The sequence below is a fragment of the Chrysemys picta genome, chromosome 4, assembly GCF_011386835.1.
Source record: "Chrysemys picta bellii isolate R12L10 chromosome 4, ASM1138683v2, whole genome shotgun sequence".
Lineage (NCBI taxonomy): Eukaryota > Metazoa > Chordata > Testudines > Emydidae > Chrysemys > Chrysemys picta.
Window position 1 is genome coordinate 151,710,621 of NC_088794.1, and position 26,673 is coordinate 151,737,293.

The window sequence follows — 26,673 nt, forward strand, 5'->3', positions numbered from 1 at the left end:
GGCAGGAAGTCTCCCCCCGTCGATGCCGCGTACTCCTCTCGGCGAGCTGGAGTACCGGCGCTGACTGTGAGCACTTCCGGGATCGATCCGGGATCGATTTATCGCGTCTTAACCAGACGCGATAAATCGATCCCAGAACATCGATGGCGTGCCGCCGGACCAGCAGGTAAGTGAAGACTAGGCCTTGGACTCCTGGTTTCCAAAGTGTACTGCTCCTATGAACAGAAGGTAGAAGGTTGGATGGGTGGCAGATGATGCTCTGCTCTCCAAAGGGAGGTCATGCAGCTGCTTGCATCTAATAGTAGACTTTGGGTGTGGGGCAGGCAGCTGTTTTAATGAGTATGTAAGGGAATACTGGGGCACATGCTGCTCCTAGTTGGGAAAATCCCATAGACACCCATTGTGGTTTAGGTACTCAATGCATGTTCATTTCTATGTCTTACAGGAAAGTATGTCCCTCTGTTGGCAATTGTCTCAGCTAAGAGTATCTTCCAGTGCTTACGGAGTGTGTGTGTTTCTCTCTGAACTGATGGATGGCTTATAACTCATATGAACACATAGGCGTGAATATTGCAGTTTCTTACATTTTTTACCAGTGACTGACGCAGTCCCCATTCTTACTGCGGCCACAGAACAACAAAAGTCCTTAGATTAGTATGGAATGCTTTCTGGTAGGGTCAGTTTGTTACCCATTATTGGGTTTTTAGCAATTAGAAGGGTTTTCTCCCCCAGGTATGTCAAATCAAATACGACTCGAGCAAAACTGACGATCACCTTTCTCTCATGAGTTTGAAAAAAACAACAACAAAGATCCTTCAACCAAGTCCAAATGAAATCTGCTTTATACTTTTTTATAATGTAGAAAATGTATTTTGTAATAGAAAATATTCTTTCTGCCATCACTAGAAAAAATAGGGTTGCTAGTCCATTTTCCCAGTAGAAATGAATGTATATTTCCAGATATGTTAAAATAACACATTTGTGTTCTAGTACAGAGGCAAAGCATGTCAGTATTATGTGCATTAGAGTTCCTTTCATTGATATGATACATGGCTACAACTTTCTTCAGGTTATGCCAGCTGTCATAGACCTATAGACTTAAAGGCCAGAAGGGACCGTTTTGATCATCTGGTCTGACCTCCTGCACATTGCCAGCCACAAAACCTTGCCCACCCACTTTGGCGTTAGGCTCATAACCTCTGGCTAAGTTCCCAAAATCCTCATGTCTTGGTTGAATGACTTCAAATTGCTGAGAATCCACCATTTACTCTAGTTCAAATCAGCAAATGACCTTACCCCACACTGCAGAGGAAGGCGAATACTCCCTGCCCTTGTCTCTGTCAATCTGACATGGGGAGAAATTGCTTCCCAACCCCAAATATGGTGATCAGTTAGACCTTGAGCATGTGGGTGAGACCCACCAGCCAGACACCTGGGAAAGAATTCTCTGTAGTAACCAAAGCCCTCCCCATCCGGCATCCCATATTTGCTAATAGCAGTCATGGATGGGCCACATGCCATTGTAGGCAGTCCCATCATATCATCCGCTCCCTAAACTTATGGAGCTCGGTCTTGAAACAAGTTAGGTATTTGGCCCCCACTGCTCCCCTATATGCTGATCTGAGGTACGTTGTGGATGTCACACAGGCCACTGGAGTAAGCCAGCAAAGAACACACGTCCCGGATCCACTTTTGCAGCATAGTACGAAGGTGTTGTGGAACAGCCTCATTCTGACCCTGCCACGCACACACAAACGTGCTGCCCAGTTTCTAAAAGGCATATTAAATTTCCTTCAAGTAGAAGGTCAGTTTTTCCAGAGAGTCTCCTATTTGTCTTTTATCCCAGCAGTAATACTTGCCATTGACACGTCACCTTTTGTCCAACACGCTATAAACACCCTCTTGAGTCCAATGTGGTAAATGCTCTCTCGCATAGCTCTCCTCCTCATTGTCTGACTCCTTGTTTATATTTAGGGCCATAATGCCGCCCTCTGACCTCGGTAACATGCCATGGATATCAGGAGGAGTTGCACGTGTTGATCTGTGGTGGTGTTTTAAAGAGAATAGGGACAGAAAGAGGTCGTCTAAGCAGGAATGACCCAATGCCTTTTGTTGACCGGGGTGGAAAACATTTTTGGAGCACCTCCCCGCCGTAGGGTGGACCAGAAAAAAAACCCAGCCAGTCAGCAGAGAAAAAAAACCAAAATGGCCGAGTGGCACAATGGTCCAGTGTCCCTTGAAAGCTGGTGCCCAGGGCAATTGCCGTGCTCCCTGCCCTGGTGGACGCAAGATGGGAAGCCCCTTTTAAAATGTTAGCCCCATAAATCAGTTTTGAAATGCATGGGTAGGACCTGAGTCATGTGTTATGTCTTAAAATGTTTCTGTAGACATTGAAAGTGCATTAGGAGGAAAGTTCTGAATAACAGGAAGGAGAGGAAGGATGGTCCAGTGGCTAGGGGGCCAGACCAGGACGTGGGAGGCCTGGATTCCATTCCTTGTTCTGTCACAGCCTTTTCCTGTATGACTTTGGGCAGGCAAACCATTTAATCTCCCGTCTGTAAAATGGGCCTATTAGCACTTCCCTACCTCCCAATGAGATGCTGAGTGTATAGATACATTTAATGATTGTGAGGTGGTCAGATCCTCTGGAGGTCTTATCCAGGTAGCTGAAATTGGGCTGCCTCTGACAAAGAGGTGGAAGATTCATCTCTCTCTCCCCCCCCCCCACCCCTTTACCTCCCATGGAAAAAATTCCACCCACTCCTCTACAACCATCATACCCAACAATCAGGGTTCTCTTTTTGGGTTTTGTTTCACATGTGATCTGTACTTGCAATGGCCCTCATCCTGCATTTGGATCCATCTGATTAGGAGCTTCTACCCATGTGGGTCTGATTGCAGAATCAGGGTGCACAGGAGTATGTGATTAGTACTCACACAGTTGGTTTTATTATCTGTCGTACCCAGCAAAACACCGTTCAACTAGATAGGCATTTTAGAGTCATCAGCGCACACCACCCCATGCTAGAAATCTCTGTTTTCATTGTCCAAAGACCGCCCCCCCCCACCATCATTCTCTCTTTAGCCAAAATCTTATGCCAAGTGAAACCTGAAGTGAAGCACAGATTTACAGGCAAAACAATCCGTGATTCAGATACTTGGAGTGCTAATTTCTAGCTACATGTTTATTTATCACAAAGGCAGTGAAGACAGAGATTGTGAGCAACAGCCTCACACACCTGAGCTTACGATGTCGTGTAGCATGAACTCCAGTTGTACAGCTTAGCAGTGCTCATTTTACTAACCAGGACAGGAGTGAAGTGGAAAGAGAGAGAAGATTGTTAGCTGGCAAATGCAATGTTGGGGTCTGATGGATGCATGTGGGAGAATGACATTCTGTGCACTCATGTGTTACCTCTCTAGCAGGAAGATACCACTGCATTATCTTTACTTGCCATAGGATCATCGGGAAGAGTAATAGTAATAGTTTTGCGTCCTCCCCTTTTGACAGCAGTGGGAATCCTGCCGGAGTAAGGAATGCAGGATGATGCCCAATGTCAGATAACTGATGAACAGCAAGATGTCTAGGATAGCAATGCTCAGTTCTGGCACTTGGAAAATGTGTTTGTGCATGGACCTTATGTTCATCGCTATCACAGCAGTTATGAATCTCGATGAATCACTAATGACCTTCAAATTCAGACGGAAACACTTTCAGCTTCCCCTAATTGGATGATGAAGTCATACAAATAGACATAATGTCTTTTAAGACGTTAAGGAAGACTGGTTCTGAATGATATTTTTTCCTCCCTCTTTCTGTTTGTCTTGCATGTTATGGGAGAGTGAATCTAAATACTGACATAATTCATCACTGCCTGCAGAAATTATGAAAAGCTTACAGGGATGGTCATCTGATGGATGCTTCTGATTTATCCTATTACTCAGCCTTCCTTCATAGGTCATGTTCTCAAGCCCTTAAATCATTCTTGTTGCTCTTCTCTGGACCCTCTCCAATTTCTCCACATCTTTCTTGAAATGCGGTGCCCAGAACTGGACACAATACTCCAGCTGAGGCCTAACCAGAGCAGAGTAGAGCGGAAGAATGACTTCTCGTGTCTTGCTCACAACACACCTGTTAATACATCCCAGAATCATGTTTACTTTTTTTGCAACAGCATCACAATGTTGACTCATATTTCACTTGTGGTCCACTATAACCCCTAGATCCCTTTCTGCTGTACTCCTTCCTAGACAGTCTCTTCCCATTCTGTATGTGTGAAACTGATTTTTTTCTTCCTAAGTGGAGCACTTTGCATTTGTCTTTGTTAAACTTCATCCTGTTTAACTCAGACCATTTCTCCAATTTGTCCAGATCATTTTGAATTATGACCCTGTTCTCCAAAGCAGTTGCAATCCCTCCCAGTTTGGTATCATCCGCAAACTTAATAAGCGTACTTTCTATGCCAATATCTAAGTCGTTGATGAAGATATTGAACAGAGCCGGTCCCAAAACAGACCCTTGCGGAAACCCACTTGTTATACCTTTCCAGCAGGATTGGGAACCCTTAATAACTACTCTCTGAGTACGGTTATCCAGCCATTGTGTAGCGTTGTGTATTGCTTTGGTAGGGTTTTGCTTTTAAATGCCCATGACATTGTGTGTTTCCATTAGAGAAGGCAGGAGAAGAACCGTACTTTGCACTTGGAGCAGAAAATCTGGTGAGATTTCTGGTGGGCCCTAGTTCCAGGGGTGAGTTGGTTCCACAGCCTTGGATCCGATGGCGAGAAAGTGCTTCTCCTATACCGGTGAGCTTTGCGCTTATGGTATAAAGTCCCATGTGGCCAGAGGAGTGAAGTTCATTCCAGAACTTTAGGCGAACTTCTTGAATATGCTCAGCCCAGGCCACTGGACATCTTAAAGATAAGGGCCCATCTTGCAATGGTAAAAAAAGAGTGTGCATCGACTCAGATCCCTGGCTCTGAAAACAGCAGACTTGGCCAGCTGTGTGTGGCTGGACTGGGCTTTACCCAACCACTGCTGCAGAAGCTGAAGCAGAAGTAGCCTCTTAGGAAACATCCTAGTTCTGTGGCTGTGAAGCCCAGGAATAGAGCACAACGTGGATGGGACAACGGGTCCAGTGTTGGCCTGATCAGAGTTCACTGGTGTCACTCCTTTTGATGGGACTGTAGAACGAGACTCATATTTTCCATACACACACATTAATGTGAACTGGCAGAGTAACTCATAAACTGCAAGAATGTATCAGTAGAACATCCAGCCACAAATCTTCTTTGTGATGATCTGATGAGAGGGCTTCCCCTTTAAACTGATCAATTATCTACTAAAGAATTTGCTAATTAAACCTCATTTGCTCATTAGAACTTGGGGCCCTGATCTATTGATGAAGCATTCTGTTTGCTGGTCATCTCATTCTGCCTTTGACAACACATGAAAGAATCATCTTCATTTTAGTTCAAATTGTTTATTAAAATCACAGTAGTGTCTAGTTCCATGATGACAAAGAGCATTCTTTGGTATAATTAGTGGGATAATTAAAGCATTTGTAAGCCACAAGCATTGTCCGACAGTGATCATTTATAAGTTGTCTAGCGATGTCAAATGGGTTTTGGAGGAAACAAATGACTTATTTATTATTGGAGTAAATTGATTTTTTGAGACATCATCCATTGAATGGTTTATCATTGCAAGCAATAGATTCATGAGGAGAAAAAGAAACTGTGGGTTGCTTTAAAATGCTTTTATTTTATAATTACTTGATATCAAATGTGTACAGGACTTTTATTCTTTATTTGTGGACTGAGCTGCCCCTTCTACTACACGTTACAACACAGTTTGTGTGGTGAGATGTCTCCCTGCCTTTGTGCTACTGCACAAGGTGATGATGATGAGCCGCTATCACAGCAGATCTCACTGACCCACATCTTCTCTGACTCTCATCTCCTCTTTGGTCTTGTTTGCACACCACAGCCTGACTGCAACACAACTTGATAGGAGCAAACAACTCCATCTCTGACACTTGAATGAAACTGGCCTGGGTATGTAGGTTCTACAGTCTCTTTATCTGTGTACACCTTTGCACTGAGGATAAGGGGCTCTCTTCTCCATGGGGTGGCTGCATGAAATTACCCAAACAGTCATTCTAATTTTTAAAAAGTAGCAACAATAGAGATAATGGGATTTAAAAGAAAACAGAGATGTTGTGATTGGCCCAGTCTTGACTGATGAGGACTGACAGTCTATGCAAATAGTTTGCTTGATACCTCTAGATTGACACTTTTCTTAAGCTAAACTACATAAGACCTTCTCAACTTACTTCCTGAGAAGAAGAAAGGAAAGGTGAGCGAAAGGTTCAAAAGTTTACATCTTTTGAAAGCCATCCCTTTTGACAGGACTGGCAGTCTCACTAGCTGTCCATATACCAACTCGTCTTCTGCCCATTCTCATGATGCCTGCTAAACCCCCTCCCAGGTTTCCCCAAACAGTTGTTTGAAGACAAACACACAGTATGGGTTGGTAAACAATTTCACTCTCCTTCCAGGAGATGGTCCATTAAGAAAGAGAAGGTCCCTAAGGATGAGTAATGGCTGCCTTACTGAAGCAGCTCTGAGGCTGCCTTTCATAGACCATCTTGGATGGCTGTCGCCAGTTTCAGCTTTTTTGTCTTTGCCATGAACTATGAATCTGTCGCAAAACCACCTGTGGCAGGGGATACACTTTAGGAGCCCAGCACATCACCTTTGACCTTTGTAGAAATTGCAGAAAGTAAAGCCCTAATAAGGGGGCCTCTTATCTCCCTGACACAGCAATGGGGTTCCCTTCAATGTTCTTTAGTGCCTTGAGCAGTATAGTTTTAAATGGCGCAAGTGAAGGGCTTTCGTCAGTTCTCTTAATAGATTGACTCAGTCTAATCTCAGTTTGGGATTATTTCTTGAAGCACAGCCCGAACATTCCTTTGTTTGACTTGATCCATCCTTACTCGTTCAATTGCCACTGGCCCACTCTACACAGCCTAGTCCCTTCGTGGTGTTTACATGCGCCAAATACTTGTGAACTTTATCTCTCTCTCTCCTAATTAGGCTATCCACTCCCTATTAGGCTATCTTCCTATAGGTCTGCAAAGCACCGTGCACACCTGTGGAGATGTGTAAGTAATAATCCTCTCCCACCTCCGTATCTGGGCTGTCACTAATTCCTGAGAATTTATTTCGACAACATTTCAGAATGTTATCCTTTATTCTCCCTCCCCACCTCTACCTGCGCAGGTAATATCTTACCTTGAGCTCTACAACCTCCTTCTCTGAAGTCTCCTTGTCTCTCGCCTTCTCTGTCCTCCAACTGTCCATGCAAAATGCTGCTGTAAATCAAGTAGTGTTTTGAAACTCATGTCCCTGGATGCTATGGGTGGTGTGTGCATACTAGATACTTGAGACGGAGGTCAAGTAATTTGCACACTGTTCTGACTCCATTCATGCCCTCTCCAAATCTTTCCATTGGTGTCCTCTTGATAGCTGCATCGAACACACGCTTCTAGTCCTCGCCATCAGCACCCTGTGCAACTCGTCTCCTGTATCCATCTTTGCTCCTATGAATGACGATTGTGGTATCATCTAGAGACCCTAATCAGGGATCAGCATGTCATTATTTTGGGTGCTGTACAAAACCGTCATGAAAAATGGTCCCAGCCCTATTGAACTTAAAATCTAAGCTCTCTTGGGTACATTTTCTTATGCTTTTGCATATCCTTCTTGGCTATCATTGTCCAGCTAAATGTTCATGTCTTTTGTTTTCTTCCACTTTGTTCTGGCCTCTTTAAATTAAATACTTCAGCCACCTTTGGAATACTCACCAAACAGACCACAAACTAGGAAGGGTAAGACTAGTTAGCAGTGGTTCAATGTCATACTGGGTGGACATACCTCCTGGGTTCCACAGGAGTCTGTCTTGGATCCAGTACTATGTACTGTTTTCACTAATGAATGAGATAATAGAGTTGAGAGGATGCTTATCAAATTTGCACATGACACCAACCTGGGAGGGTTCTCTAAAACTTGGAGGACAGAATTAGCATTTAAAATGACCTTGGCACACTGGAGAATTGGTCTGAAACCAACAAGATGAAATTCAATAAAGACCATTGCAAAGTACTACACTTAGGAAGGAAAAATCACGTATAGAATGAGGTGTAACTGGGTAGGCTGTAGTGCTACAGAAAAGGATCACAAATATATAATTTATACAGAAGACTGTCATCAGCTGTTCTCAAAGGTAGGACAAAAATAATTGGCTTAGTCTGCAGCAAGGGAGATTAAGGTTAGATCCCAGGGGGTTGTGGAATCCCCATCATTGATGGTTTTTAACAACAGGCTGGACAAACACCTGTCAGGGATAGTCTAGGTTTACTTGGTCCTGCTTCAGTTTCTGGCTAGACAACCTGGCCTCTCTTGAGTTCCCTTCCAGCCCTGCATTTCTGTGAGTCTGAGATTCTGGGCAGAGATGTTTTTGTTGGGGCTGGGCTGGTTTCGTTAACTTGCCTGACTTCTACTGACAAATGGTTTATTGCTGCTGTTATTACTGCAGTAGTGTCTGTGGGCAGGGGGAGAGTGAGATGTGGTCTGAGTGTGCTGATAAATATTGTATCTGATCAAGATTTATTCTTTGAGTGCTGCCTTGTTTCTGCTGAGTCAGAAATTCCATTTGTATTTTCTTCCTCCTCTTTTTGGGGGAAGCATCTGGGCCATGGTGATTCCATGGGGGAATGACACTTTGTTCTCCACACCCCCTCCCCCCGTCCCTATTGCTATAACAGGTATCGGGACTGGGAACAGCTGTGTCATGAGTTGCATGCTATTTTCTCCCATGTAAGTATGTGACATTTGGTATAAAGGGAAAGGCGCCAGCTATATTTTTCTCAAGCCATTGTATTCCCATGTCTGTTCTTTGAGTGAGAAACCTTCGATTCACGTCAGCTCAGCCTGCTCCTGGTAGTTTGTTGTTCTGTGTGTTTGCTATGTAGGCATGTATACGCATACACACACTCTCACTATGTGCCTGTGAGTGAAAGAACACAATGTGGGCGGGGGGGGTGTTGTGGTTTTATCACCGTGAGTTTGGGATGACTGCAGTACTCATGGCTGGCGAGGCTCTGAGTGAGGTATGCAGGATTTGCCAAATGATGCCCGATCAAGCCATTGTGCCCAATACCATCACCTGTGTTGTAGGTGTGTGCCTCACATGTTACACAAGAATATATTCTAGCAATGTTTTAGAAAGATTTGCCTTTTCAGAACAGGTTCATTTTTTATATCCTTCTGTAAAACCAGTGTGCCTCAGTTATGTCACGTCTCACTGGGCAGGGTTCAGAGGGAGCTACTAAACCCTGTGAAATAGTCTAAAAGAGCTTTGCTGTGCCTGAAAATGTTCCTGTTTTAAAGTCTGATACCGAAGGATCTTGCAGGCCTAGAAATGGGGCTCTGTCTCCCCTTCTCACCGGTACAAAGGTCCCACTTCTGGCCCTGCGGGGCTGTGAGGTGGAATCAACGAATCATAGAAATGTAGGACTGGAAGGGACCTCAATAGGCTGTCTAGTCCAGCCCCCTTCACTGAGGCAAGTTTGAATGCGACACATTTTTATGGACAGAAGATTTGGTGCAAGACTGAATCTTGCCCAGCCTGGCTGGGGGCAGGGTAATTTTTTTTGGAAAAGTCCAAGTTTTGGGGGGAAAGAAGCAACATTTCTCTGGCAGGCTGATTAAAAGGAAACGGTGGGTATTCGAAGATGCTGAGAGATTTGAAGCGTTAGAACAAGTCCCAGGGGGTGGATAGTCTCCTGAGGGTGGGCAGGCAAATGATACACGACAAATGTATTTATTGCATGGCTCTGCACCCAATCACATAGTTTTCCCTCCATATACTGCACTTTGTTTGTATTTAAATGGACCCACTACAAAGCTAGCTGTCACCTGTAGGTGTTAGCCATGCAAGTAAACACAACACCGTGTGGGGCCCAATGTGGCAGTTCATGTCTAGAAATCACACACAACTCCAGGAATTGTAGTTTGATCTGCCTTAAGCCCATGGCTAAGAGAGAAGAAAAGGCTGGGTTACAAAACGAATATAGGCATGATGAGATTGCGACGATAATTGAACATGGCAAAAATGTTCTCTTCAAGCCTTTGACGCTCTTAGTGCTCTGTACTTATCAAAAGTAGCTACGTAAAGTACAGCGGCAGAAGTGCCGTCTCTAACGGGGCGAACTGCGGGATGCTCTGCTGAATGCTAATAGGCTCCTAGTACAAACACTGGACTGGTGACATGAGTATATGTTACAAGCTGCACTTACTTCTGATCTCGCACCTTCCCCGGTAGACTCTTACAAACACGGGAACAAGCTGTCTAGGAAAAAGTGGAAATGTTATCGTGTGTTTTGTACACTAGCACTGATTTCATTGACCACCTTTTATCATTGTTTTGCCGTGCTCCTAGTCAAGGGATTACATGACACTTGTTGGAAAAAACTGTTCAAATGTTCCTTTGTTCGTAGGTTTAAAATGTGCATTAAGAAAAGCCTTTGCTGGTCATGTCGTGACAGCATTTTTTTCTCCTTCAATTTGTGAAGTTTGTATTGATTTCTGAATCCAGCATGAATGTTGTCTTTAGTCCTTGACTGTTATATACATGGTCTGTTGTCAGTTCTATTATAAAACAAGTTTGCAAGGTCAAACATACTTCAACGGAAAGCCGTGTGACCAGAGGTTCATCTCATGAAAATATTAGTAGCAGCACTGTATATTTTCTTCATTTTTGCAACTACTTTTCCTGTAAATACTAACCAGGGATCCTTCTCTTCCCCCCCCCCCTCTTTCCCATTGAAGTTCCGCCCAATCTGACTGTTCCACAAGAAAAATCACCTTTAGTCACCCGGGAAGGAGACATTATAGAACTACAATGCCAGGTGACCGGAAAGCCCAAACCTATAATTCTTTGGTCCAGAGCTGATAAGGAGATTGCAATGCCGGATGGATCCATGCAGATGGAGAGCTATGATGGAATACTGAGGATAGTGAATGTGTCTAGGGAGATGACAGGAACGTACAGATGTCAGACCAGTCAGTACAATGGATTTAATGTGAAACCCAGAGAAGCATTGGTGCAGCTCATTGTGCAGTGTAAGTAAATTCTTATTTCCTTCTGATGCATTTTTTGGGGGGGAAATGACTTGATTGTTTCCTGGTAAACTCATAGGACTAGGAGTCTGCTGATTATTCCATGCGTCAGTGTCCTGCTGTTCTGGTTCTGTGGTTCCCAAAATTCATGATTAGACTATGCAGATACCATATCAGTAAAAATGACACAAGCTACTCATTGATTTAAAAAGTATATGATGATGCTGTTGTCAATTTTTAATGAACCTGTGTTATTCTGTGGATGTCTAACATTACTCTTTTTTTAAGTGTAGGAACAAATATCTCATATAGAAGAGTGTGTTTCTATAAATATTGGCCTCCATACTGATTTCACTTATGGACATTATGTGAGATAAGGAAAAAAGTTCATGGGTCTTGGTCTATGTGGAACTGTTAACACACTTTGCACAGGGAACGTTTTAGATTCTCAATCTGTGAATTATAAACAGTGTTGCCATAAAATTCAGTCACATTTAGGAGAAAATATGGGGAAATAAATTACTTTGCAAACACTGTGCTTTTGTGATCAGAAAATGAGATGTCTGTCTTGAGGTGGGGACACTAATTCATTGTCATGTCTGTGTAAGTGACAGATAAGATGTTCCCTAGGTGATTTTCAAGTCTAAAAATCAAATCAAGTTAAAAATGCTGGTTCTTATTTTTGCTGTTAAATAAAGTGACTTATGCACCTCTCAGTTATTCCTGACTTAGATGAACCAAGCAGCTCTTTAGGTCAGGGGCTGTCTCTAACCATGTGTATGTTCACTGCTTGGCCAATGAGTCGCTGATCTCAGTTGGGGCCTCAAGGTAATGCTGCTATTCTAAAAAAAATATGGATATATACCTACCTCATAGAACTGGAAGGGACCCTGTCATTGAGTCCAGCCCCCTGCCTTCACTAGCAGTACCAACTTTGCCCCAGATCCCTAAGTGGCCCCTTAAGGATTGAACTCACAAGCCTGGGTTTAGCAGGCCAATGCTCAAACCACTGAGCTATCCCTCCTCCCAATTAATAACACAGTCAGTTATTTTAATATGGCATTTTTATTTTTGATGGTCTCTTGCTGAAGAAAGCATTTGTGATTAACAGAGCTGCTCTTTTAAACTTAGCTCAGATATGTAGAGGTGCACTGGCACATCCCTTATATATATAAGCTCATGACAAATAGCCACGTGGATTTTTGTTGCTAAAGATTCTGCCCCAAGGCTCTGTAGCTGAATGTATTGCCTCCTGCTTCCACTTTCTGCTCTCCGCTCTTCCAATGAAATAGTGGCCCTCCATGGGCTAGATGCTTATGCAAGCCACAATGGGTTTAGATCACCCCCACAGGAGACTGGCTAGTCCCTCCTTAATAAAGACCCCAAATGGCTAATTCCTCCTCATATGTTAAGACTTCAGTGCCACGGAAGAGGTTAGCTTTTAGAGGAAGAAAAGCTACATTAGCTTCCTGTGTACTTTTTGCTGAGCACAAGAGGAGTCATGTCCGGCTGCAGACATGCTCAGGAAAACTCTTGGGAGTGTGAGATTGAATGTAAGGTGGCGGGGACCTGGGGGGGGGGAAGCGGTCTCCAGATCCCTAGATGGGGAAGTGAACGCAAAGATTGTGTTCTGGTGGGCCGGGCACTGGCTGAGGAGCATGGACCCCGGGGGTTGCTTAACTAGAGAGAGCTTAACTAGAAATATCCCTAATGAAAATCTGTTTTTCGGCTTTTTGAAGCTGCTAAGATGTCCATATTTCTGCCTTCTCCAATCTATTCCCCTTGGTAATGGTAAATCTGGGATTCGTGTGCCTTGTCCTCCGCCCTGGAATTCCCCGTGATGACACAACCTTGGAGAGCCTTGTTTAATTCATTTAGAAACCGGAAACATGATTTTCAGCCTTATTTGGGCACTGGCTTGTTTGTGGGGTCCTTGGAGGAGGATAGGTTTATTGGGGAATGTTGGAAGAGCACTCTGGACAGTCTATGCCTGTCAGCATGCTGCCGACGGCAGAGAGGAGCAAAGTCAAACCTGAGGTTGCAAGTAATGGAGGAGTTCGTAGGCAGCTTCCAGCCGGAGGTGCACACCAAGTGTCAGAGTCCGAGTCAGGTTTCAGGGTCCAGGCCAGGAGGTGAGGTCCGAATCAAGCTGAGGTCGTTCAAGAGCCTCTATTGTCGTGGCAGCTACAGGAGATCTGTGCTGTTGTCTGGGCACTTCCTGGAATGCCCCTTGGGTTCATCTAGGGTGGGAGCCATGCAGGAGCTATGAGGCTGCTGCCTGTCAGACTTCTTTGAGGTGGGACTTCCTGCAATCTCTGTCCACAGCGGGTCATTGACAGGGGTTACAGCTGCTGACGGCTGGCAGCCTGGAAGTGTTTGCTCTCTGCCAACTCTTCAGGCCCGACTTTGAGACCCACTGGTCTTACAGTGCCTCCCTAACCCTGCTGAGTGTGCTCAGTTGTTTGATCCGTGTTTTGTGTCCCATCTTGCATATGTAAGGGCCTGATCCAAAGCCCACTGAAGTCAATGTAAAGGTTCTCATTGATTCCAGTGGGCTTCGGCTCACCCACTTGGGCCGCAGTTCAGCAAAACGTTTAAGCACATGATCAGCGTTAGCATCAATGGGAGCTAAGCACATGTTGTGCTGAATAGGGATGGACTGCGAAATCTGGGCCTTGCTTCCCACAATTCTATAGACTTCTCAGCAACTACCCCTCTCAGGCCCCAGTCCGTTCCCTATTAAACTCAGGGGAAATACTCCACTTGACTTCAATGGATGTTGTTGGTGCAAGCTCTCAGATAGCCAAGAGATAAGTAACAAAGTCTCTCTCCCATGCCTCTCAAACTACAAATTACTCATACTTTTGTTATAATGTTAGAGGGGAAAGCTCTGGTTTATATTAGATATTTAAAAACAAAAGACCACTATAACTTATGCACCAGCTGATGTGTTTTGAAAGTGCTGGGAGAAACAAGAAGAACATGGTTATGAGAGACCAGGAGTATATCAAAAGTCTTTGGGTGAGGTTTTTTTTTTTGATGTCTTTGTTTAGATTCCTATTCATTTTATTCTGATATTTGCAAGCGAGAATTTGAATAGAAATGGGGAAAGCATGGATTTCATAATGATCTTCTAGGTATTGGAGAAGAAAAGTGTGTGTGTATGTTAACGTTAACTACAGTGTTCTTTTTATAATGGTAATAGTATTAAATTTATCTGAGATAATGAAACTTCAGTGCTTTTAAATCAGTAATTCTGTACGATCTATTCTTGGATGAGTCTGTGTTCTAAATAGAAAGTGATATTTTGGTGAAACTCTGTGAATTATGTAATAACTCATTAATTTTGCTTTTTCTGCAGTGTGTGGGTGTGTGAGGAGAGAGGTGTGAGGAAGTGTAATGTATCTAGTTGCATACAATCCAGTTCTTTAGGGCATAAAAACAAACTGTGTGTGGGACCAAATCACCTCTCTGGCCAAGCTGAATGAAACTTAGTTACGTCCCATCCTGGGATACAACCGATTCCATATAACTGAACGTTCTAGTCCAATTCCTCAGTTCATACCCAAGCAAAATTCCCCTTGACAGTGGTTTTTAGGTCAACTGCATCAGATGTGTAAAGGAATAGGCGTTTTTCATGTGGCCACTGTGAATACTGAACCCCCCCGACTACTATTGTATGCAAACGCACCCATCCTTACTGTTCCCTTGCCACCTGCCCACCCTATGTATGTGTGTTTATTCCCATAGTGTGTATTGTCGAGCTCCTAGATTGTGAGTTTCCTAGGCCAGGGACTGTCGTTGTGATACAGGTTTATACTGTGGGCACTAAGTCATCATTCGGGCCTTGTAAGCCTCTTCAGCATCATGACATTCTGGTAGGAGATGTGCTGTGTAGTGCAAAGGAATCATGGCAGTAAGAGATGGAAAAGACCAGATAGGTTATCTAGTCCACCTTCCTGCTAGTGCGGAATTGGTCAGCATGCTTTCTAGTGCGGTTTCAAAAGCCCCCAGTCAATATCCCAACCACCTTCTCGAGAGACCACTCTATACTCAAATACAGGAAAATCTACACTCCTTCCACACTCATGACCTGGGAGGATGATCCAGTGGTTAGGTCATTAGCCAGAGTCCTGGGTTCACTTCCCTGCTCCGCCAAAAATTCCTGAGTGACCTTGGGCATGTCAATTAGTGTCTCTCTGCCTCGGTTCCCCATCTGTAAAATGGGGATAGTAGCACTTCCGTTCCTCCCTCGGGTGTGTGAAGATAAATACATTAAAGGCCACAAGGATGCTCAGTTCACACTGGAGAGCTGTAGGTTTGGGGTCTGTTGTGGACTCTTTTGACATTTTCTCTTAAATGCATCAATTGCTTGTCAAGTATCAGAGGGGTAGCCGTGTTAGTCTGAATCTGTAAAAAGCAACAGAGGGTCCTGTGGCACCTTTGAGACTAACAGAAGTACTGGGAGCATAAGCTTTCGTGGGTAAGAACCTCACTTCTTCAGATGCAAGTGTAACCCACTCAATTGCTTGTGTAACCCACCAAGCTACCTCATCCCACAGGGTGTGAGGGACATGCCTCTCTTTCCCTGCAGAGCCTTGGGGACTCATATCAGTACAGCCCCATTTCAACAGTAAAACCGGGATAATGACTGCCCCCCAAGCCTTCTCTTGGACCCATACCCTTTGGTTCCAGTTGCCTTAGCTTCTCATGATTGGCTGGGAATACTCACCAGAATCCTTGTGGGAAAAAAATCACAACACAAGGATTTCCCCTCCCCCACCCAAGGGGAGGGACAGTAAAAGGAGGCAGCCCTAAAGTTAGAGGTGTGCCCACTGGGGCTCCACGGGGCATGGGGTCTCAGTCCTATGTAAATAAGTCATCCACAGACTCCAGTTGGAGATATCAAGGAGAACTCTAAGCTGGAGACAGGACCCTAAACAAGAGAGGAGAGACCTTTTCCAGGACATGGTGACTACCTCATCCTGTCCCCATGTCCCACCCTAGCAAGGAACAAAGTAACTCTGATGGATCTCGTTAACATTGACAGCAAGGGACGCCGATGAATGGTATCGGGCCCCTCAGCTTTGCAGGTTCACAGGGAACTCAGTGGCTTCTAAGGAGTCTCTACCCTGTTGCAGTTTCTTGCACAATCATTGAACTGTTTTATCCACTGCAGTGGGCCCCACCATCTAAGAAATGGCCAAAAATTGGGCACTTCACAGTGAGGATTTGGCCTATAAGTACTCAGCACTATTATCTATCTTACAGTGCGTAGATTAGGAGGGAGCCCTGATGCACAGGCAAGGAATTCAGGTGGTATGTGGGGAGGAGTGGGGGCTGTTTGTATCCGCATTACTCCATTTGCATTGCATTTGTGTGTTTTCAGTTAACTCAGTCCCTTGGGAGTTTAAATACAGTAACTTAGGCAGGGCTGCTCACCTTCAGTATTTTCCCTGTCCAACGTGTGTCATTAGGTGCATTGCTCCCATTAGTTTAAGGGGGGTCTACTTATAACGTTTCCTGGGGGGACCACAGCCTGCACTCTGAGGCTCCATGCATTTTTAAATCTGGTCTTGCCCTCCTGCACAGCCTACATGAGGTTCCAGTGAACATGGATCTCCTTATGCAACCTGGGAACCGTTGCCTGGAAAACAGCATCCTTGCCCAGAGGCAAGTGGGTAGGAGTCCCCAAGCAGGAGGCATTACACTTAAGGGCTTGGCTAGACCTGCGAGTTAGTGCGCAATCAAGGCGTCCTGGGTGCCCTAGCTCACTCCCCGTCCACACTGGCAAGGCACGAAGAGCGCTCTGACTCCGCAGCTAGAGCGCTCCTGGTAATCCACCTCGGCGGGTGGAATAACGTTTGCTGCGCCCCCGCTGGAGCGCTGCGGCGCCAGTGTGAACGGGGTGTTGCATTACTGCGCTCTGATCGGCCTCCAGAAACGTCCCATCATCCCTTTAAGTCAAGTGGCCACTCTTGTCATTGTTTTTGAATCGCTGCAGGAATGCGGATATGCCCTTTCAAAGCTCCATTTCTGACAGCCGGCTGCCTATCTACTCAGGGACAAAGCAACCGTCACTGTGAAATACTGTGAGAGAGAGAGAGGGGCGAGGGGGCGGGAGGTCTGCTGCTGTCTGAACTTACAAGACAGCATGCTGACATGCTCTCAGCCCCGCAAAACCCCACTCTCTCTCCCCCCACATACACACAACACACTCCCTGTCACACTCCACCCCCCGCTCTATTTGAAAAGCACATTGCAGCCACTGGCATACTGGGATAGCTGCCCATAATGCACCGCTCCCAATGCTGCTGCAAGTGCCGCAAATGCGGCCACGCCAGTGCGCTCGCAGCTGTCAGTGTGAACAGACTGCAGCGCTTTCCCTATTGTGCTCTCCAAAGGCGGGTTTAACTCACAGCGCTCTACATCTGCAAGTGTAGCCATGCACTGAAATATGTTGTGAAAGATTGCCTTCCCGATCCTGCCTGAGTTGAAGGACACCAAGTAGGAAATGGGAGACGTTGATGCAGTGAAATACCCCTGGGCTGCATCTCTTCACACCTTTGGCCATTTCCTTTGTCTCTCTGCAGCCCCATATGCAAACTTAACTTAATACAAGTTTTTTGGGGGGAAAGAAAAGCAGCTATGTTGGCACAAAAGAATGGCGTCCAAGAGCAATTTAAATGCTCCACGTTTTCCACTGGAACAGGACACTCAACAAATAAAAAATGCCATCAGGTACGATATAATCAAATGTTTACATCATGTACTTATCAAGTGATGATACTGGAAAGGACAGAATCGTTTTTCATGAGAAGTTATTCCTTCCTCTTGTGCCTGCATTTTATATGCTGTAATTTTACTTTGGTGCTACATAAAATATTGCTGATAGCTTAAACTGTTTTTCAAATGTACTGGCCCCACATACTTGTAAAGCCTTTTAAAACATCAGATACACTTCAAGGTAATGTGATTTGCACAACAATTGACAGGAGTGTGATACACTACATTTCCTTTCACTATATTCTGAGGTTTTAGGTATGTATCATAGAAATGTGGGACTGGAAGGGACCTCGAGAGGTCATCTAGTCCATTCCCCTGCACAGAACATCCTTTACAGTTAATTGTCTAACCTGTCCCTCAAAACCTCCAATGACAGAGATTCCACAACCTCCCTAGGCAATGTATTCCAGTGCTTAACCACCCTGAGAATTGGGATGTTTTTTTCTAATGTCTAAACTAAATCTCCCTTGCTGCAGTTTAAGCCCATTACTACTTGGCCAGTCCTCACTGGATAAGGAGAACTGATCACCCTCCTGTTTAAAACAACCTTTTATGTACTTGAACAGTGTTTGAAATAGAGCGCAGTTCATTAGCAAGAAATACTGGGCCTGATGATGATCTGTTTCATTAATGTAAATCTGGAGTGAATCAGAAGAATTCAAAATAGTTGCTCTGGATTTACATCCGTGTGACTGAGCTCAGAATCAAGTCCACTTTACTTTGATTCTATGCTTGTACCACTGGAGATAGGAAAGATCTATTGTGCTCTAGTCAGTCTCTTTGCCGGTGCAAGATTGTTAGCACATCTCCTTAGTAATTGTTTAAACATGTGTCTAATGAAATAACCAGCTGGGGAATTTTAGCTATATATGTTCAGTTGCCCTTGGACTGCAGCAATATGGACTTGACAAAGCCCTGGCTGGGAGGATTTAGTTGGGAATTAGTCCTGCTTTGAGCAGGGGGTTGGACTAGATGACCTCCTGAGGTCCCTTCCAACCCTGATATTCTATGATTCTATGAATATAATCGATCAAAGTGGCAGACCATAGTGACACAGTGAGTCTGTCCATACTATACCCTTTAACTAGCAGGTAAATCCGTTACTCTGGTCCCTCTGCTTATAAATTAAAGTCAAGCCAGAAAATACCTGCTGTCTATCTAATGTGCAGACTGGGTGGAGATATAGAGGTGAGAAGGGAAACCAGCGAGCAATATAGGCAGCTTCCGTAATTGAACTCGTGTTAGGCTTGGTCTTTACTGCCTGGGTGAAGGGCATCCTGGGATGCTTGTGCTTTTTTTGTACAAAGTCTATAGTAAAGACAAGGAGACGGTCCTCTCATCTTGACAGAGATTTTTAAAACCCACAGATGTACTGTCAGTCTCTGTCTGTCTGTGTGTCTCTCTCTCGCTCTCTAAACCCCACGTTACATGGGGCCTACAGGATTTTAGTACTATTGTGGCACTAGAAGAGGGATTATACACTTACTAAGCAGCTCAACCTACAGCTGTGATGGCAGGGCTGTACTGGGAAGCAAAGGGCAGGACCATATTGCCCAGTGCTATGTAAAGAACAGAAATTATATACATATATGTAAATCCTTGCCAAAGATTAAAGAGCAACATTTGAAGGACAAGGCATTTGGGGCCAGATCTTATGCAATGGAAGAAAAACATTCAGCACATAGCAGGAGGGTTAAGAGGAGGCACAAAAAGGACTTTCTGCCTCCTTTGTGATCCCTGGATGCTGGGGTCAGGTCAGTCATGGCAGCCTGGAGTTTCTCTGAGCTAAGGATGGTGCGAGACTACCCCCTCTGTCAGTCCTAGACTGCTGGGAGGAGACAGGCATGTAACCAGCTGCCTTCTGCACCTGCCATCCTTATCGCTCTGGGTAGCAGGGGCAGAACATACTGCATCTTGTCAAAAGCGTGGCGCAGTGCGTCTGCTTCTGCAGGAGAATCAATGCCTCCAGGAGTTTTCTAACCATTGCACTACCCTCTGCTGAATGCTTTGCCTTACTAACAGAGTGGAGCACTGTGACCGAAGGCACTCCTGTATTCACACCCTATACATTATTGTAAGAATCTTTGTGCAAAGCATGCTTTGTGAGTTCTGAGTGAAACACTAATAACACACTGATCATCAGTGGTCCTGTGTCATGCCTGTGTGAAATGCGTATTAAGAGTTATGAACATAAGCTGAAATTATGACTACGATGTGTTTAGCAGACAAGTCTGGGGAGGAGGTAAACTGGGTTCTCAAAGACAACAACAAGCGGGAACCTCTAGACAGGTGTCATCAAAGTTGATTGGCAATCACCAGTCAAGTGGCCATTCTTCGGCAACGAAGAGGGGCAGGAACAGCTTGATCGGCATTTTAGCAAACAACAATATGGAACCACAAGACTCCATGTCTCCGTCCTTGCAGCTGGAATGAGCTTTATCTAGGGGTAACCCTCGGGAAAATGGAGACTGGATGATGAAAGTGAGGGGCAAAACCAACCCAAGCTTGCTTGAGTGCGCACACTTTCTCTTTCTCTCTCACCTAAGAAGACCAAGGAACCAGCCCTTTGATTTTGGGAGGGATCCTCACCTGAGAATTTGGTCAGCCCTGTTGCTGGGAACATGTGGCAAGGATTTTCCCTTGGACCTAGTCTAGCTTGTTAAGTTTTGCTACTAGAAAGTGTTGTATCTTTGTCTCTTGTAACCATTTCTGACTTTAATACCATATATTTGTACTCATTGAAAATCTGTCTCTCTCTCGCTCTGTAGTTAAACTTGGTTTATTTTTTAATCAAAACTAATCAGTGTTGTGTTTCAACTGAATGGTTTGGGTAATGCCAGTTAAAGTAGCAAACTGTTGCATATTGACCCCTTACAGGGGCAGCAAACCTCTGATATCTGAACTGCCCAGAAGAGGGCGGGACAGTGCAGAACCCATGTTTGGGGGGAAATTTGGGACTGGGAGTGTGTTGGGGTCACCCTGCAAGTAGTAACCCAGGCTGGTGGAAGCCAGAGTGTGACTGGACTGTTGCTGACAGGCTGCTGGGGTCAGAGCGGCTGGGCCAGGGCTGCAGCTAAACACACACACTCGGGGTGACCTGCTGCTGGCAGGATGTTTGTGAGTGGCCCAGGTTGGGAACTACAACAGCAAAGTATTGTGAGACACCCCAGGGTTCCAGGGCAGGCAGGGCCACAACCCCTCACTGGTCTGGATTGCCCCCTGGAAGGTGACAAGTACTTAAAAATGGGTTCCTTAAAGAAAATGAATAAATCTGTGCGTATAAGGATTTCCATGGAGTCTCAGCAGCAGAAACGAGAAGTTGGGACTGGCAACACTGCAGAGTTTCTTGGAAAAACATATTGTCATTTTTTAATTCTTATTCAGCAAGGGGTGGTCTAAACTATGTAGCACTGCACACCCTTTGATTTCTTAAGGTCTAATTTGGTAGCTATTCTGCAGTATCCCTGACTTGAATAGGAATTTTGCCCGTGGGCTTCTAGTTTTGTCAGGTCTTAACTAAAGTGAAGTGGAAAAGAAATAGTTGCATGCCTTCTCCATAGCCAAAATAACATCACCCTGGATTTTCAGAATTACTGAACACCGGTTGCAATCAATGGGATCTATGGGTGTTTAGCATTCCTATAATAAGATGGACTTCATGGGCCGTCTTTTTGTTATATTGTCTATTTAGACTGTAAGTCTTTCCGAGCGGGGACTCTCTCTTACTCTGTGTTCATACAGTGCCTAGCATGATAGGGCCCTGCTATCCATTCAGTCCTCTAGGAACCACTGGAGTATAAATAATAAATGAAATCTGAAAATCACGCCTTCATGCAGAGTGTGGACCTTGGTCTAATGTTCATCATTGTGACAAAAGAAATTAGGAACAGCTATGGTTTTATATAGTTATGTCTCTTGCAAGGGTAGATTAGTGCAAATGAATATGAGGATGAAACAGTTGCCCTGCTGACCTTGGAATTTCAATATAGAGCAGAAATTGAGCCATTTATTGATGTGAAGACTTTGGTCCAAACTCTCCCCTGGCTTGACTTCACTGATTTCAGTGACGTTACACCTCCGGAGAATTGGGACACTTCCTCCCCTCCATGCACAGCAACAAAACTCATTTCTCAGTAACCTTTGTCCACTAAACTTCTTCCTGTCTTTGGCTGATACAATCTGAGGAGTTCAGGGCGTTGCTTCATTAACTATATTCGGGATCACAAACAGAAACTCCCAGAGGATGGTACCATCACCACCTCTTTCATCTAAAGAGGATATTGCTAACCCGGGAACTATCAATTAACATCCACTCCCAAGAGAGTGCTCTGCTGTATCTGTGCAACAGAGAGATACCGAACCCTCCCCATGATATTTGCATGTCTGTGTATAACATTCTTATTAACTGGCCTGACACAGGTCATGACTTTTAAGTTGGGGGGGGGGTGTCCGTGTCTGTGTGCGTGTGCACAGACACGGGGTGAGGAGGGTCATGCTGGATCACAGCTCAGACATTTGTGGGAATCTCTTGACTTTGAAAATATATTTCTTAATTTTCTGTTTAAAATGGAAAAGGGAGAAATCTAATGGCAGTTGATTAGAAAGCTATTTAGGGCATGTTGATAATTCCGGGGGTGGGGGGGAGAATGCTTTCTTTAAAAAAGAATGAAATGAGTATTTAAAACAAAGAGGCCACAAAGTAAATCAGTGTTTGTCATTTACAGCCATATTATTTAGATCACATCCTAAAGGCCAAGCTTATCAAAGCCTTAGCGTTTCTCTTCTCATGTTTGCAGTAGAGGCATTAGCAGAATCCTGAGGCCACACTATTTTTGAGTGACACTGATTGCCATTCCGGATGGAGGTTATAGAATCTAGTACAGTCCCCAGGCTCTTTGGCTCAGTGTTTTCTGAATTAATTCCCTTATTGGTTATTGGCTATTAGCTTCTGTCTACATTTAGAGGTTTATTTTTCACTAAATATTTCTGTGTCAGTTTGTAATTCTTTTGGTGCTTGGACTTTACCAGTGATCTCCCAGACGTAATAAAAGTTACATGTAAACTTTTAATTTCAGAATAAGGAAGAGGCTCCAGTTTGCCTTGGTTATCTTTGCTTTGGTTCTAGAATTGTGTCCAAAGCAAAATCCCAGATCCCCAAACTTTAGGGGTGACTGAAATTCGAAAGTGGATCCAGATTTAAATTTTCCAAATGGTGTTAATAAAAGACCAAAGCAAATCTTGGATTGAAATATCTCCCAACTTCACGGCTGTTCAAAGTTCAGACCTGGATCCATAGTTTTTGGCTTGACCCCATAGCTATTTTTTCCCCAGCCTGTTCATTAACATTCACTTACAAACAACTTTCATACAGCCAGTGGCCTTATGCTCCTCATCGCCTTGAGGAACATGGGACTTCAAAACTCCAGACTCAATCATGGGAACATTAGGAAATGCTCAGTTAAAATATCCCCACATTGAGTTTTAGGATTACAAGCAAAATCAAACCACAAACTTGTAGGACCATGAAATGCATAATTAAAGTCACACACAACACAACTGGGGAGGTGGGCTTGGCTTGGCTTGGAATTAAGAAAGGCTGAGTAGAGGCAGTAAAAGAAGAGTTCAAATGCCAGTACCCTTTGTCAGGTTCAGGATGGTGGTACAGTCTGCACGGTGCCTAGCAGAGTGGGACAGCAATCTTGGTGAGGTTTTTCCGATAGCATCATGATATGAATATCATATTTTGTAAGGTACCTACAACATTTGCAGCGGATGATTAAAAGGCATGAATGAAAATACTACAGTCTTATTACAAAGAAGTGTCTCATTACATTTATTTCACCGAGAAATTAGAACTTTTCAGCAAAGGTTATATTTTGCCACATCTTTGTTCCCGTCAAAGGTCCCGGTTTTACTACTGCTGCTGCTATATTGTCTACACTTTTCGCATTTGGCCAATGTGTCTGTTGCTGCTTTTTTTCCCCTGTGCATTTTTTCTCCTTTTGATCGTCATCATCCCATTTTCACTTATTAAACTGATGAACTTTTCTCTCCCATCTTAACTTTTCATTTGATTTGTATGGTGCATTTGCCCCCTTGCAGCGTTTATAGTCTGCTGCGCTTTAGGCTCTCTCTTTGCAGACTTTTTGCCTGGGAGGATTGCTTTCCCAATGCTGGTCCATTAGAGCATTTTGATCGTTTTTTCAATTCTCTCTTCAGATAAATTGCTCTCTTCTTGACATCTCACCTTTGCGGCTATACTAAGCAAAGGTGGTGACTAGTTGCATAGAACCTTCTGAGTACGAAAGCCCAAGATGTAGTCCTATTATAAATCTGCTTCATGTTTAAATAATATCTTATTCAGTGTGCAGGGAAAGGGGTCCATAACTAACGTTCTCAGCCACTATAAGTTAGATCATGCAAGCAATTCAATACAAGTGTGGCCAACTCTTGCAATTTCATCTTAGGACTCACAATATTTCATAAGGACCCAGCTCCTGGAGTCTAGTGAATCTCAGCTTGCATTTTTTTGAAAGTAAATGTCTAGTCCTTGTGGAGCTAAGTTGCAAAATGTGACCTGAAAGAGACTACTAGCTAAAAAACCAGAAGGCAAAGAAAAAGAATCCAAAATGTATTATTTTTAAAGGAATGATTTTATTAAAAGCCAGTCTCATGGTTTTCGAGGGGTCTGGATTCAAAATTTTTGAACACTTGAGTTTGGAAACACTGCACCATTTTCTTTAAATATTTATGACTAGATTGTACGCTTGCAGTACTTAAACTAGCAGCGTAGCAAGGGGAAGTTAGCTCATGACCCTGCACGCCCTTAATTGGCCTGACTGGAGTTTGGAGTACAGCCCTTCTTCTCTAAGTAGTTCTCCTGTGAGTTAAGTGAGCAAGGAGGAGATGGAGAAAGGTGGTAAGTGGTCAGAGCCTTGACTCTACCCTCTCTGCTCACTGGCAAGAAGTTATAACCAACCAAGGGCTGCAGTAACTTGCTTTCCTACTCTAGAGACAGAGTTCAGCAAGAAAGGAAATGCTGCTTTCATAGTCAAAATTCCTTCCCAGGGCTGCTCTGATGTGGCAATCAGACACCCCCATTTACTCAGGGCTGAGCCTGAAGGCTCTGTTTAGCCTTCCATCATTATTCAGACAACTGAGATGGGCGGACTTGCTCTCCTTGAGGTTCAGGCTACAAGTGGTGTTTCCAGGGCACTGGGTTTTAATCCTGGTGTTTGTCAGAATTCTAGCCGAGAGAGTAAAAAAAAAAAAATAGGGAAAAGTTCCTTGGAGAGAGGCTGCTGTGCACAATTTTAGCATGGTAAGTAAACAACGATGACTCTGTATGTAATTTACGTGAACATAACAAGGGAGGAAAAAATCATTGAAAAAATGTGTAGAAACACTGGCAAACCTGATGGCTTGATCAGTAAAGCAAAATAATAGTAGTATTCTGACATTTACCCGGGTCAAAAGCAGCATGTGTCTGGTGACCTGTAGAGGTGACGAATACGCGAACATTAGCAAAGTGGAAATGTATTAATGAGAACAGGATAATTTTGAATATTTTCTTATCCAGTGGTCATTAGGAGAACCTCATAAGATGCATTGCGTCTGTTGTTGAAAATGTTCCCTAGAACAGCAGGTAAAATACAACCTGGAGCACACGCATTTAAATAAAAAGCAACAGAGGGTCCTGTGGCACCTTTAAGACTAACAGAAGTATTGGAGCATACGCTTTCATGGGTGAATGCACACTTCATCAGACGCACTTGCATTCACCCACGAAAGCTTATGCTCCAATACGTCTGTTAGTCTTAAAGGTGCCACAGGACCCTCTGTTGCTTTTTACAGATTCAGACTAACACGGCTACCCCTCTGATACATGCATTTAAATGATTCCAAATATCCTAAATGATTGATAATGATTTTAACAACCTATCACATTGAAGATGTTTATAAAGCCGACGGGTTTATTCCAATCAGCTGCAGAAAACACGACAAAAGCACTTTTTTTGAACATGGCTCTTGCAATGAGAACGAATGAAGAAACAGAAACAGAGTGCTGAACATTGTTGCCTCCCTATATAATGTACAGGGCTGCAGAGTCAGAATGTGGGGTTTGAGCTAAGCCAGCCTTCTTTGGAGATCTCCTGCGTTGTTTCAGAACCCGACTTGTAGAATTGATAAATGAAGCGTGTCATGCATTTATATGCACCACTCTGTGCAAAAATGGTACAATTTTATCTCCAGAAACCTCCTATATGTTAACAGTTGTGTGGTCTGGGTTTGGTTTGTGTTGGCACACTGCACTTTTGAGTGCTACAGCAGCTGGCCATTTCTTCGTGTTCATATGAGCTGAGATATTCCACAGGAAATTGGAGAAACGGCGCAGTATGGGAGGGTGGGAAACCAAAGGGAGGCAGGAGGCCAAATCTTGACCCTGTTTGACGCTGATGTAAAGAGAATGGTGGCCGCTCCCTCCAGCATGGGGGAGCTCTGGTCCTAAGGCTGGGCAGACGGTGTGGAAGGGGCCACTGAGCTGCTCTTCAGGGGCAATACGGGCAGGTCCCCATGGAGCTACAGGGGGCAGCTGGTGTGAACGAGCTCTCTGACCCATCTGCAGTTGCTGCCCCTGGCGGGTACTGGAGGTCTTTGTGCAGGCCTGCGGCTGTGGGACCCTCCTCCTTCCGAGCAGCTCCC

The 26,673-nt window shown here is 44.3% G+C and overlaps 1 protein-coding gene across 2 annotated transcripts in view; it reads left to right on the top strand.

Moving 5' to 3' along the window:
* MDGA2 (MAM domain containing glycosylphosphatidylinositol anchor 2) overlaps nt 1-26,673 on the top strand; it is a 631,070-nt gene that overhangs the window by 404,901 nt on the left and 199,496 nt on the right. For both annotated transcript variants that reach the window (XM_008171632.4, XM_008171633.4), the window contains exon 8: nt 10,894-11,187. In XM_008171632.4, the coding sequence (XP_008169854.1) occupies nt 10,894-11,187 (294 nt within the window). The remainder of the gene's footprint in view (nt 1-10,893; nt 11,188-26,673) is intronic.